General features: G+C 43.4%; 1 protein-coding gene across 1 annotated transcript in view; it reads right to left on the bottom strand.

Annotated features, from left to right (window-relative positions):
• The window catches only part of Fsd1l (fibronectin type III and SPRY domain containing 1 like), a 65,626-nt gene extending 51,811 nt beyond the window's left edge, over window positions 1–13,815 (bottom strand). Inside the window, exon 1 of the mRNA XM_038347514.1 lies at window positions 13,664–13,815. Within this exon, the coding sequence (XP_038203442.1) occupies window positions 13,664–13,678 (15 nt within the window). The 5' untranslated portion in view covers window positions 13,679–13,815. The remainder of the gene's footprint in view (window positions 1–13,663) is intronic.
• Window positions 13,816–14,913: the final 1,098 nt, after the last annotated feature.

Here is a 14,913-nt window from a genome sequence, read left to right as displayed (position 1 = left end):
AGAGACCTGTAGTGATATTTCATTTGTATTTTAATAAATGAAGCTTGCCTGAAGTTCAGAGAGTAAAACAGCCACACTGATTAGCCTTTTAGACCAAGCAGTGGTGACACACACCTTTAATCCAGTAGTCACACTAGTTAACCATAGAAACTGGGCAGTACGTTGCACGCTTTTAGTCCCAACCCTAGAGAGAAATATAAGATGGGAGGAGACAGCTTCAGACACAGTCTCATTCTGAGGATTCATGAGACAGGATCGCCATTTCAGACTGAGGTAGAGGTAAGAGTCTGTGGCTGGCTGTTCTGCTTTTCTGACCTTCAGGTTGAACCCCAGTATCTGTCTCCGGGTTTTTATTAGATGTGCTACAGAGACTCGCATTGAACTTAAGCTCTGTTTGCTGTAAAACACATGCAGTAAACTGTACAGTCATTTAAAGATGCTGAGACTGCACCAGAACAGACAGAGGAGTCTTTAAGAGGCTTAGTCTATGGATAAGATGTGCCAGGTCCAAAGGATGAAGCTCAACAACAAAGTTTCAATAACTATGATCTATGTGTGCTCAATAAAAAACCAAGTAAAAATGTACACAATGTCACACAAAAGGAGCAAATCTCTCAAAAACAGGACACTCAAACACTTCCCCACTTTCACTAAACTTTAGGAGAAAATTTTGAAGAATTTTGAGGCAAGAACTCTGGGGACAGATGCATATGGCCTCGGCTATAATAGCTATCAGCTCCATGAACTTAATTTTTCAATGAAAGATTTTTTTGAGCTCCTAGTATTTACTCAATACAGTCAAACATACCTAAATTTTAACGTGTCTTCATAATAAATCCTCTCTATCAATAGAGTCACCTAGCTGTTGGAAATCAATAGACTCTTGTCTAACACTGGAGTTAGGAGTCAGAATGCAGCCTTTACCAGCTGTAGTGTTCTCATTCTTAGAACAGCACTGTTCACAGAAACACAGTGTGAGCCAACAGTAGCCACACCACATACAGTGTGAGCCAACAGTAGCCACACCACATACAGTGTGAGCCAACAGTAGCCACACCACATACAGTGTGAGCCAACAGTAGCCACACCACATACAGTGTGTGCCAACAGTAGCCACTCCACATACAGTGTGAGCCAACAGTAGCCACATCACATACAGTGTGAGCCAAGCCAAAGAGAAACAGGTGAAATTCATTTCGATATTTTACTTAACCTAATAAATATATCTAAAATATTATCCTTTCAACTTAGAGTAAATATTCAATCATTATATAGCCAAACATGGTAACACACACCTGTAGTCCCTTCTACATGGGAAGCAGAGGCAGGAGGATTGCTTGAGCCCAAGAATTCAAGGCCAGCCTAGGTAATACAATAACACAGTAAAACATCAACTGAAAAAATTCTACCAGGTTTAATAATTATGGATGATCCTGTTTCAAGAGAGTATTACTAGGGGCTAGAGAGTTGGGTCAACATTTAAGTGGACCTGTTGCTCTTTCAATTCTGAGTATCCACACAGTGGTTTACAACCATCTGTAACTCCAGTCCCAAGGGATCTGATATCACCTTCTGACTTCAGGAGGCACATACATACACACAGGCAAAATACTCACACAGAATAAAATGTAAACCTAATTTTGAAAATTTAAAGAGAGTATCTACATCTTTAAAATCCAATGTGCATTTTCAGCTTCCAGCATATCTCAATCCAATTAGCCTCAATGTCTAGAATCTAGAATCTAAGCAGTACAACCTTACAGATCTATTCCTCACAGGCAGGCCACAATTTCCTCGGAGTAGAAAGAGTTCAACCACTGATGCAATTAATTTGTAATTAAAAGTAAACAGTCTAAATGTTTCTTCAACTTTCTTCTTAGATACGTAGACATTCCTTATGTGCTTACGACTTGCCAGATTCTTGAATTCTAAGTACCTCGTGTGGATATAAGTTGAAATGGTCAAACCAAGTTCCTTTACTAGAGTTTCATTAATTTCGAAGTTTTTATTTGTGTAATTATTACCACTAGAAGATGGAAAACATTATGAAGTTATCAATTTTCAAAAGAAAGGTGTGGATGCAGCATTCCTTTGGGTCACAGAAGAATCTTAGAAACCACCACAACTGAGGGGAAATAAATGGGCTCTGCCAGTAAAATGTACACCGCTCACCACTATTTTTCATTAGAGAGGACTTTTAGGAGATCACAGAGTAAAAATAGAAGCTGACAAAAAAACAAGACTACAGAGACAGCTGTCATGTGAGTTACCAACTCAAAGCCCCACCATACAAAATAGAGATATTTTGTATGATAACATTCAATAGCTCCAAAACCAGAATCTTTAGTTTACAATTAATCTTGTTTCTCCATTTCCACTGAATTCATTTGAAATTCTTGTTGTTATCACAATAAGAATCAAAGACCCTCTTCAAATTGTAGTGGTCCAGGAAGGCCACAGCAGCCTTCTGGGAAAGGAGCTCTCCCACTGCTGTGCTAGATGGCAGGAAACACTGGGGAGAACGGCCGTTAAAGGCTGGTACAGTGTTTCTGGAAAACAGTCTTATCTTTTGAAGGCAGAACCTCTCAGGCTCACATTTCAGTTTAACCTGGACACCAGTGCAGTGGGAAGGAGAGGGGTGGCTGTACCTTCTGGTGACGCTGTAACAACCTAAGGCCAGACTAGGTGACAAGAGCTTTGCAGCCTTGGCTATGAGGCACACCAAGATGTGAGACCAGATAAGCCAGCTCTAAAGCGTACGGGAGCCCTTGGATGTAAAGATCACTTACTGTCAAAACCACTGTGACAGATTTGGTTTGTTTGTTTAATATTTATTTACTTTTATGTATTTGAGTGTTTTGCCTGAACATAGAAGCCACATGTCTGTGGAGGTCAGAAGAGGTTGTTGAATCCTTTAGAACTGAAGTTATATCTGTAAGTTATCATGTGAGTGCCAGAGATCAAATTGTAGTCCTCTGCAAGACCATTAGGTGTTCTTAACCACTGAGACATTTCTCCAGCCCTGTGATGCTTCATCTGAATTGTCAAACTGACACAATCTAGGATCACCTGGAAAGGATCTGAAGAAGGTCTTAGGTTAGACCAGCCTGTGGGCATGTCTATGGATTGATTAAGGTGGGGACTTACCCAGTGTGGGTGGTGCCACTTCCTGGGCAGGGTCTCTCTACTTGTGATTATGTCATATGCCAGCTCCTGCTGGTTCCTTCCACTTTGACTTCCCACATGATGGCCTGTAAACCCTGGGATTGTGGGTTAAATAAACCCTGTCTTCAGCTGCTTTTGTCAAGGTATTTTTTATCACAGCAACAGGAAAGGGATCTAACAGAGTTACTGAACACATTATAAACTGCAGCAAACACCTAGATCAATAAAAGAAACGAATGTGACATTGGCAGCAGATACAGTGCTGCTTCTGATTTAATATCCTGAAAGCTCCCTACAGACAGACTGCTGAGAAAAGAGGCCCACAGCCTCTGAACCAATCCACCCTTTAATTCGCCATTATGGAGAAGCTGAGCAACTGCAAAGGACTCTGGTCAATGGCTTCACTTAGTGTAAAAAATGAGGCACATTCCACAGGAAGTACTAAGAACTAAATTATGAAGGCACCAGGGCTTCAACCATTCTATTCCAAGAATGGGACTTGCTAAACCCAGGATGGAAAGAACACAACCACAGAAGAACCTGGAGTACAGTAGAGCAGAATATCCAAATATTTAAGGTAAACTACAACCATCTTCAAAATGTACCTTAACAATCCCCGAACGATCACAATGTGAGCTGACTTTGGAAGCTTAACCTCAGTGTGTGTGTAAGACTGACAACAGTTTTCTCTAGGTGACAGGGCCCAGGGAAGAGGTGTAGTAAACAGAGCTAGTATGTGATCACTCTGGAACACACGCTTAGGGAGAGCAGACTGAAAAGGTGCCAAATCAGCAGAGGTTTCACTTGCTTGTTTGTTTTTTAAGTAGTTTCTAGACATAATAGCAACATGCCAGGGCAGATATAAACAACATGTATTCAACTGCCCCAGTTGTTCTCCCCAGAACTTCAAATCTCATCCAGAGTTTTCCCACAGGAACGCAAAAGACAAAGGTGAGGCAGAAGCCCAAAGCCCGACGCCTCCACGGAAGTGCGAGGCGCTGGGCAGAGCAGCAGGGCCAGCGCTCTTAGGCACAAGCCTTTCCTCAGCCCCGGACCATTTCAAGATGCATCCTACTTGGAATTTCACATAGCTGTCTCAAAAGTCAACATATCATAATCTTCCTTCCCTGCGGCCATTCTAGTGTTCTAGTTCCATAAAGGACACACTACAAGCCACAAATTCAAAAATTTCAATTATTATTATTTCCTCCCCTGATTTATAACCTATACATAGCTGCAAAGTTCCATCACCTTATTCCTAAATAGTTTTAGCTAGTAACTAACACTCCTAGTACAAGTCCATCATGCCTCAATCTATAGCAAAGTCCACAGTCTAACAAAACTTTTTAACCAACCTCAGATACAGTGCCTATTCACAATAATCAGTCTTTATTTTTCAATTAAAATAACAATATACCACCAAGAGACATCTTTCAGAGGCATCTCACTGTTTCTTGTATAAAGAAAAAAGCCCTGAACACAACATATAAAACCCTCATGATCTTCCCTTGGCCCATGCCACCTGCCTCAATTTACAACTCTCTTCCTTTCCTCCCAGATGTGTGGACTGTTTGGAGTTCTTCTTCCCACCTGGAGCTCTCACATTCATAGCTATGATCCTAGGACACATACAATACTGTTTAAACAGAGGTATCTGATGAGCACTGTGGTGTCCGGGACAGTACTAGGCTTCCTGTGAAGGAAGGAAGGCACTCGCGATAAAAACTGGTTATCCACACCATGGGAGTTTATCTGCATGAAAGGGCGCCTACCAGGATCTTGGTTCATGTCAGATCTCAAGCCTCCTGTTACCTTCCAAAATTTATGGCTAACATGATAAACATTAATAGATAAAGGCCATATAAAGGATCTGCAGCTTACTTATTTATGTAACTATATTTTTTGTAATATTTCATGCAGTAATAAGTAAAAGTTCTAAATGATACAGGTCTGAAGACAGGCTCTGAAAAATGTTCGCTATGCTAGGTCATGGCAAAGCACAGAGTCTGTCTCCAGAGATATGCAGGCTTAGCTGATGTGCTTGTCATGCAACACAGTCACCAGAGGTTCAAAAGACCACATCATCAGAATCAAGTCTATCAATTAACTGACTGAATTTAGAATAGCACAACTGGCAAGTCAACAAGAAAAAAGGGTTTTATATACCCTGGTCATGCACAACTGCCACCATCCCCAGACTGCATCAGTGTAATCTGAGATGTGCAAAGCCTAAAGCACTTTCTTCAAGGGAGCACAACTTATATTTATAATCACGTTGAGCTGTGGAGGAACGGCACAATCAATAGACTGGGCAAAGATACAGTAACACTGTCATATTGTCAGGAGCTGAGGTCACCTAAAACTTTTTACTTCTTAATTCAGTTAATCTTTTCAAGGTTCTTATGAATGGGTCTGGAGAAATGGCTCTGTGGTTAAGAGCACTGGCTGCTTTCAGAGGACATAACTGCTCACAAGTGTCTGTAGCTGTAATGCACACAGAGTACAGACACATGCAAGCAGAACATCCACACACATTTTAAAGGAGAAAGAATCATATAAGGTAAGATATTAATATTATCCTCATTTTCCAAAGAAGCCAAGACATGAAGAAGTGCGCGTAGCTTGTCCAGAGACTCGGAGTTAATATGCCACTGAGGCAGGGTTCAGAGGAGAGCAGTCAGTATCAACTACTACATTGCACTATCTGATACAGAAAAGATCAGAGGTTCATGAGAAGGAAATCGGCACATCTGAGAGCATCAAAAAAACTACGATTGTGCTTCAAATTTAGAAGAAACACCCCTGGACTGATCAAAGCAGGTTACAACATGTACTGCCTACAGATCTGTTCCTTCTGCTTCACACGTGACTGGTGAGAGCCAGGGCTTTGAGCCTAAAAGCAGCATTTCATCAAGGCAGAAGTTCTGGACAGAGGAAACCAGAAGGCCAGAGAGAGAGTTGGGCAAGGCTGGGGTAAACCCCATTAACCTGAGGACCTCCCACCAAGCCTTTCCTTCAGTGTCATGGGCTGCAGCAGGGCTTTCAGGAGACTGCACAGATTCAATCAGTGCACCCTGCATGCCATTTTGAAGTTGGAAGCTAAGTTGTTGTTGCTCACCACTTTGAAATGGCATTGTTCTAATTTATGTGGTCCAGGAACATCTGATAACTCCAATGTTGAGTCTTAATTTAGCTGCATCCAATAGCAACAACAACAACAAAACTATCAACTTGGGCTACTTATCTAAAACCTGACCAGCGCAACAAGCCTCTGATATTATGATATATGAACTTCCCGTTTTTAGAACAAATGACCTCAAACCAACAGGACCCAATTTTACCCTGTGTCATCAACCATCATCTGTGTGTCATGATTAAGAAATACTGACACATGGGCTTTCCCATCAGTAGCTCCTCAGACCAAGAGATTTCTGAGACAAACTCCACATTCATGTTTACAACAGTGAAGATCTACAAAACTGGAACCACTGTGAACACCACAAGTGCACCCACAATTTAGGAGACCATCTACTACTATATTCAAATAAGTTATTATTTAGTAAGCAATGTCAGGAGTATTTTTAAAATCATTATAAGTACGTTCAACAATTTATGGCTGCAGTAAGATTTCAGAAGCTAACCTGATTTAGGTCTCACAGCTGTCAACCCACCGTCACAATTCAAACCCAGGCATTGTCTCAGGAGCTTCGGCTTCTACACTACCATGGGCTGCTGCCCCCATGGGGGCCTGAAAGAAATAATGACAAGGATTCAGTAACCAGAGCAAAGGAATCAAGGACTCTAACTGCAGTCAGAATGGTGCCTTTTATATCATGTCATATCTTGGTCCTCATGGAAATTAGAGAGTTGAAAATTAGAAAGCCTTATCCAACAGGAAAGCTAAGACAGTAAGTCTCACCAGTTGCGCAGAGCAATCGCAAACATTTCTAACAACAGTGTCGGGTCCAGGAAAGATGCAAGAAGGTAACAAAGGAGAACCAACATGGCCAGGAGTCCGACAATCCTGAACAGTTAAGGTCAGTGAGCATCTGTGAGTAACACTGAAAGTAAATATGGTCTGGAGTGAACCAAATAGGAATGGAACCAGGAGAACAGAGCATGCCTTTCTATCCTGAACGGAGTAAGGTGGGAGTCAGAGGAGGAAGGAGTCTCCCATCTGTGAGGCATGGAAGTGCTGGAAAGACCCTAGAGGTTGTAACCATGCGGAACACGGCTCCACTCAGTGGTATTAGAGGAGAGACGGATGAGATGGAGCACGCTCCCTGGAGCCCCGGGGGACAGGCGAGGTTAGTACACGCACTACTAAATGCTGTTGAGAACAGCAGTTTTATGTTGGGCTTTCTTTAAATCTTTATTGTAAATATCCCAAAAAGTTTTCTTTTTTTTTTTTCCTGTTAATGAGTTAAACAGCTGCTCAGGTTTTTGAATAGCAGTACACAGCCTTCCCTTATGCCAGGCATCCCTTCTCTGGCGACCAGCCAGACTGCCCTCATGGTAGCCTGGCAGATTTGGATACTTTACAATTACTCTGAAAATGCTCAGGCTGCACCATCAATACAACTGAAGCCAGGACCCCTGCTCCAGGAGGCCTTACTCAAGTCACAACCACTTCAGACAACCTGTCCTGGCTTCAAAAACTTGTGCCAGGATAACAAGCCTTGCTGAAACTTAAGATGACCTTTGAGCTCTTTTCACTCAAGATGGAAGACAAACGCAACCTCAGTAACTCAACAGATGGCAGTGTCTGGTGAAACTGGAAGCCAGTGCAATGATGGCATAAATACTACTATTCTTCATTTGTATACTACAGCCCTCCTCTTCTCAGCTATACAACCAAGCTGTTCAGCCCAGCATCCTCCTGTGCTGCTCCAAGTGTTGCAATTACACATTTTTCTCATTTCCTGATGATTCTTAAGTAGAATGGGCTGAGACGGTAGCATGAAAGGTAAGAGTGGCCCTAGCAATGGAGGTGGAGTGGCTGCCATGACAGCAGCAACACCAAGAGGACAGTGACGAGCTCAGACAGCTGCAGGGACAGAAGAGGCACAGTGAAGGCAGCAGACGATAAAGGGTGACACATGTCACGTCCGGGGAAAGCAGAACAGCAAGGTGGTGGCCAAGACTGTGGGCACTGCTCACTTAGGCTTAAGAGTCTGAGCCTTGAAGGCTTGGGGCCTGACAGGGGTAGCCCAAGAGCTAAAGCCCTAGCCACAAAGGGTTCTAACAACCAAAGCACTAGACCTGTAAAAATGGGTGGTACTGATGGCTGTTTATGCTGCTGCTCTCTCTAGCTGTTGCTTAGAACTCAGGCTTTTACTGGTCAGGCCACTGGCAACCAGAGCCCTGAGGCAGTAAACCTGTTACCTGAGCAGACAGCTAGATGGCTCAGGCGTCTAAGGGCTGGGGCTATAAACCCCTAGTTCCCAAGGTTTGGAGCTATAAGCCCCTCAGTCCCTTAGCTCAGCCCATACATAAGTCTTGGACATTCAAGGTCCCAGGACCCTGACAGGGACTCAGTGCTTACCTACTCCCGATGTCCATCTGAGTAACAAGACCCCTACTGGCATAAAAACACACTCTACCAAGCAAACCAGAAGCCAGGAGGCACAAGGAGACGGAGGTGAAGGCACTCAAGCACGGCCAACACACAGCTGACACACACTGACACAGACCTTCTGAAGGGCAAATGGGCAAAATATCTCAAGAATTTTAATTCCATTTCTCCAAAATTTATGCCAAGTGGTTTATTAAGAATGTAGGGCAGAGACTTGGTTACAAGAATGTTCCTTTCAGTATTATTCATAACCTTAAAATCCTGGAACCAACATAAATATCCAACAAAAGGGTAGCAATCAATTTAATCAAGAATCACATTCATATGGAAGCATTATGCTGACTCACTAAGTGTTGTAGAATGCTAAGAAACTGGAAACTGTCCAAGATATAATATAAAGGCAATTTATAAAGCAGTATGTATAGTATGATATACAGTGTTTTAAGGTTCTATTTGCATAAAAAGGCGACTAGCAAATTAAATGTTGAATGTGGTTATCATCAAGGTATAGGATTATAGGTGATTTTACTTTCATTTATTTATAGCTAACATTCCCTACAATAAACTTGTATTATTTGTATTTATAACCTAACAGAGGATGCTAACACTTTAAACATAATTATTATATTTAAAAAATAAATTACATATCAAAATTAATTCACTATCAGTCAACAAGCATCAGTAATTATATCTGAATGTTGAGGCTGGGGAAAACAGCTGGGGTGAAAATATAGCAAAGGCTGCTGACAAATCCACCTGCTTCAAAGTATGGCCCACTACAGTCAGTGTGGGATATCCATCACTATGGCAAGCATCCAATATGTGCTTGCTGCATGAATAACCCTGTTTACATTCAGTCAAGCATTGCAAAGAAGCATTATGTTCAAACTTAAAAAGAAAAAAAAGCCTGCCTCATTATCAACTATCTAGCAATGCTCAAGTTCAAGTAAAACACAAAGATACCTATATGTGAGTAAAGAGATCATGAACATTCATATGGATTCATTTGCACTGCACTTCATTGTCCAAGCTCTACTTTAGAAGCATGATTCTCATCCCACCCCCCAAAAAGAAAAAGAAATAAAAAGATGAGAGATTCTCGTACTGTACAGTGGTCTTATCTGGGGCAGCAAGACAGACCAGATGCCAGACTTTCCTCTGCCTTCTGTTCTGTATCAGCGAGCAATACTTCACTATACTTGACAAGTCTCTAAAGCAAACAAACAGAACTGACTAGTGTACAGGACTTGTTCCTAGGAATCGTTTGTCTTAACGATTTATTTTCTTTTTAATTATGTATATAATTATATAGGGGGAGGGGTACACATGCATGCAAGTGACCAGAGTCCAGAAGAGGGAGTTGGATCCCACAGAGTTGAAATCACAGGCTGTCAGTTACCAGATACGGTGCTGGGAATCAAATTCTAGTCCTCTGCAAAAGCAGGAAGTGGTCTGAACTGCCAAGTCATCTCTCCAGCACCTGTTAGGGACTAACTTTTTAAATTTTAATTACCTTAGCTGTTTCAGTATTTAGAAGCCAACGATTCCATCCTGACGGGAGGTAATGGGAAAGTGTGGACTATGAGAAAACCCACCCAGTGTGAATCCAGATTGTCTCTGCAGTCAGTGTGGCTCTCCTAACTGTAGAAGGATTTGCTACAAGAGCTCAAAGGAGTCGGACACAGGACTGGATGCAGAACAGTACCCAATTTCCATTCTTCACATTCCTTGAGGACTATTTTTCTTTTTTAAATTGAGAACAAGTAACTTGGAACATGGGTCATTTGGATAGCTGTGCAGATATGAAGTTGATCTCTCAACTGTACAGCAGGTATCAGGCTATAAAAGGAAACAGATAAGGAAGCCAAATGCTGATCTCCCCAGTCTAGGTTTACCCTGCAGTATAAAGGAGACCTCTGAGTTCCGACCTAAGTTGGAAGAACATGCAGAAACAACTGGATAAGCAATTGACAAAGCCTCTCTTGATAACATCCTTCCTCTGTCCTTATCCTTTCATCCTCATTGCTATAACAAGCACCTTTCCCGGAAACAGGAAACCGTGTGAATCAGTGATCTCTACCAAAATTTAATCTGCACTACCAAATTCCAAAAAGCACCCAAGGGTACAACTCTCTCATTTGTTTCAGAGTTTTCTCTGGATGTGCACATTTCATCAGGTAAAGAAACCTCCCAGATCTTATCTCAGAACCACTTAAGGACATATTCAAAAGGTCTGAGGATCAAACAAAGCCACCTATCCATAGCACATCCTGCTCACAAAAGTGTCCCAGAAACTCAATATAAACAAGATCCCTCTGTTCATTTCTAAGAGATAATACTGTTTCTGTATCCTACAGTCTGCCTTATATACCCACAACAACTGCGTCTCCTTCCTCTACTCAAATAGAGCATCTGCCGCTAACAAAACACTGCCGTCTAAGTCGTTTCCACAGACAAGAAAAGCAGCTGGTGAAGCCGGCCCATGTGCTGACCAGCCAGCAGCAAGCTCCTACAAGATGCCCAGTTAAGTCTCTATTGTAAGACTGCCTGGGTCACAGCTCTCTTCCTCTTGCTGTTAGTATTTAATAGCTGTTTCTTGGCACCACCTACTGAAATAATTTCTTAAAAGATACACAAGTAGAAAATACACCTTAAAAATTAAAAAGTTTAGACTGAATCTGCAAAGGAAAATGTTATTTTGAGGCTAAGCTTAGAGATTAACAAAGGCTAACAGATAATACTGTTAGGAAGTTTTCTTGAAACAGACACAAGGCTCATAACTCTTATAGAGTCAGTGGTTATTTCTGTTTTATAGATGAAGAGATGGAGACTAATGGCAAATTATTCAAGTTCTTATGGCTTGTAGACCAGAGAACTGGCTCTTCTTAACAACTCACAACCTACATTCCAAGGCCTTCCTTGCCAATTACAGCATGCAACTCCCTCCTCTACAGACTGAGGTATCCTCTTCTACCATGTTAATTTGAACATTCTTCACCAGGAAACAGCATCTAAATATCATGCTATAGGGACACTACTGTCTTATGTAATAGACAGGAACATCCAGCTTAGTTCATTACTAATGGGGGCAAGTAACTTATTCTACAGGAATTCATTATTAGGGAGCTCAGACTGACAGCAGGAGTTACAAGCATTAACGCTGGATAGCCACTGTGAGCTATAAAACAAGTTCTCTTCGTTAGAAACATTACTTGATACCTCCAGTCAAATTCAACATACTTCCAATATTGAAAAGTTGATTTCCAGCGTTATTCCAATAAGATACATTAGCGCTAATTAAAAAAAATAGCTAATTTTACCTCTGAAGAAACTACATATGGTGCCCTGCGGGTGCACAAATACACTGTCTAAAATGAGAAGAATCTGGCTCCAACCTTAGGTGCTTACTGGCACAACCTCTAGCTCTTGATTCCTCCGTGTCTCCTGATAGACGACCTACGTTAAAACAGTTTTAGTATTTTACCATGCGTGGACTATTTTAATACAAAATAGTCATAAGCTTTAAAATACTGTTTTCATAATGGAATGTTTTATCCAGCTTTTTTTAATATTATACAATTTTCTCACTTTTAGAGAAGAGATGATGAAACAGACTCATTGGTGACCTGCTCTGTAGACACAGCAAGCAAATGCACTGTACCCTGCACCTCACCTTTCTGGATTCCCAAGTTACCTGCTCTTCGGGTTGACCCTTGCTAAAGTCCATTCAAATGCCACATGCCTTTCCTCTAAGAAGCCTTGCAATGTCTTACAAGCATCGGTGGAGAATGTCTTAAAATTATACATATTCAAAATATACAAAACTTTTAGTATATTCTAAGTATCTTTAAAAAGATATCAGAGTAATAATTCTGGAGATAATAATTGGATATATACCCAAATGGGTTCGAAGGCACACACAATAGAATCACGGACACGTCTGTTAAATACTGCAACAGTAAATGCTTGATGCATCATATTATTCACGCCCCACTTCGCCAGCAACTCCTCAAGAAGGTGAATCCAGTTTAAAACTGAACAGTTGTTCTATAAGCCTTTTCTGCGCTTTCTATTCAATAATAAAAAGAATGGCCTCTTACATGTGCCCTTGTTTTCCCTGCTGCATTATTAATAACACTTTTTTTCCTTCCCTATACCGGAGTATATTTCAATTACACTATAACATAACAAAAAGAGTAGGGTGGTTTATTTTTCTATACAGGGATTATGATTTGAACGTTAACAATTCAACTGCAATCGTCTTCAATACACTGGCTATATTCTTCAAGTATTTTACTTAATCAATAAGGCTACTCTGTAGATCTTTCCTTAACTTGTTCTCAAAGTGTTAAACATTCCACAAGACCACTAGGTAACTGTGACCAGCTACACCAACTGGCGGACGAGGGTGGGGCAGCTGACAACTATCTTTTTCCTCAATCAGGCAAACACTGAGATCTGCTTATAAATAAGCCACGAGCAAGGCAGTGGGCAGCGGTACAAAGGAGATTCGGTCCCTGGACCTACAGAGCAGGGACCATGCCCAAAAGAAGCAAAAGGACACCAGCTCTGGAGCCGGCGAGGAGGCCCCCACGCGAGGCAGAGCCAGGACACGCCTGCCGAGGAGGGACCCACCCTGAGAGCACGCTGCGGGCTGCGGGAAGAAAAGGGCCTAGCGTCCGCAGAGAGCGGCGGGGACCCCGGTACCGCTCGTGGGTTCCTCCCCGCAGTCCCTGCCCGGAGCCAAGTGCTGGACAGAGGTCGGCCTGGGTCACGGGCGAGGCCCCTGCAACCCGCGGGCTCCCGGGTCAGGTCGGGTCGGCTCGGGTGGGTCCCATGTCCCAGGCCCGGCCTCGCCCTCCGCCGCCGAGCCCCGCGCGCCCCGCCCACCCACCCGGCCGGGCGCCGTGGCCCCCCGCTTACTTTCTGCGAGTCCATGGCGGGGGACTAAGTCCTCCGGGCCGAACCTGTCACCGTAACCGAGTGAGGAACCTGAGGAGCCTCTGAGACCCGCTACCTTCGTCCGCCGCCTGCCCGGTCCTGTCCCGCAGAGGTCCCGCCCGTCCGCGCCCAACCCGCGCGCGCGCCGCTGCCGAGCCGCGGTTGCCAGGGTGAAAGGGCGGCTCGCGGGAGGGCGGGGTGCGAGCGCGCCACGCATGCGCATGCGCGCGCTGGGCCACCCGCACCCTCGGAGGATAAAGCGCTGCCTGTCCGCCTGCGCCTTCCTTCTACAGCTGCCTCCGTCCTGGCATCCCTTTTCCTGTGCCATCGCTGCTGTCCTTGCAGTGAACCATTGGGCGCCTAGCAGCCAAGCCTGTGCGGAGGGCCCGGGAGCTAGATCTGCCCAGAAGGCATCCCGCACCTACAGCATCTCTCCACTTAGCCATGGAGGGGCAGTCCGGATTGGTCAGGCCCAGGTATCCTGCAGGAGGAAGTACGCTGGAATAAGAGGCAGCGGAAATGTGGGGAAAGGTCCTGAGCGGGAATGGTGGAAACCTGAAAGGGACCCAGGACAAGGTGTAGGAGGAAATTAGAAAAACGTGGGTATGGGACTATATGGACTTGGTGGCCTGGCCGCCCTTGCTGCTCCTGAGTAAGAGTTTCTCCGTGATCCTGTGTCATCGATAAAATAAAAAAATTATTAAAATTAAAAAAAAGAAGAATGAAAGAAAGGAAGGAAGGAAAGAAGGAAGGAATGTGGGCCTTGCCAAGGACTGTGCAGATTAAATACTGTGTCTGAACTGCCCAAGACACAGTGCCCAAGTAAATGACAGTGAGACAGCAAATTAAAATCTGGTCAGGATGGCCAGAGCAGGCAATGAAGATTCTAGAAAGCTTGGGATGAAGACAGGAGGCTTGAAAATGTTCTCCAGAGAGATAGGCTTCATATCCATTAGGTGACTCGAGAAAAAAATTTCATCTGGGCATCCAAAGGAATAAAGGAGACATGATTATCGAGTATTAAGTAGCAGTTCTGCGGTGGTTCTCAAAGAACTTACGGTCCAATCTGGGAAATGACACCAAGAAACCACGAGGCTGTGAGAAAAGAACGTCTGCAAGAGAACCAGGGAGGGACCTGGATCGGTGGATAAAGCTCTTGAATGGCAAGAGCGAGGATCAGAGTTTATATACCCAGAAACGGGTACCCACATAAAAGCCAAGCGACCACAAGC

This window comes from Arvicola amphibius, chromosome 11 (genome assembly GCF_903992535.2).
Source record: "Arvicola amphibius chromosome 11, mArvAmp1.2, whole genome shotgun sequence".
NCBI classification, from domain to species: domain Eukaryota; kingdom Metazoa; phylum Chordata; class Mammalia; order Rodentia; family Cricetidae; genus Arvicola; species Arvicola amphibius.
Note: the sequence above shows the minus strand (reverse complement) of the source record. Positions and strands in the feature narration are given on the sequence as shown.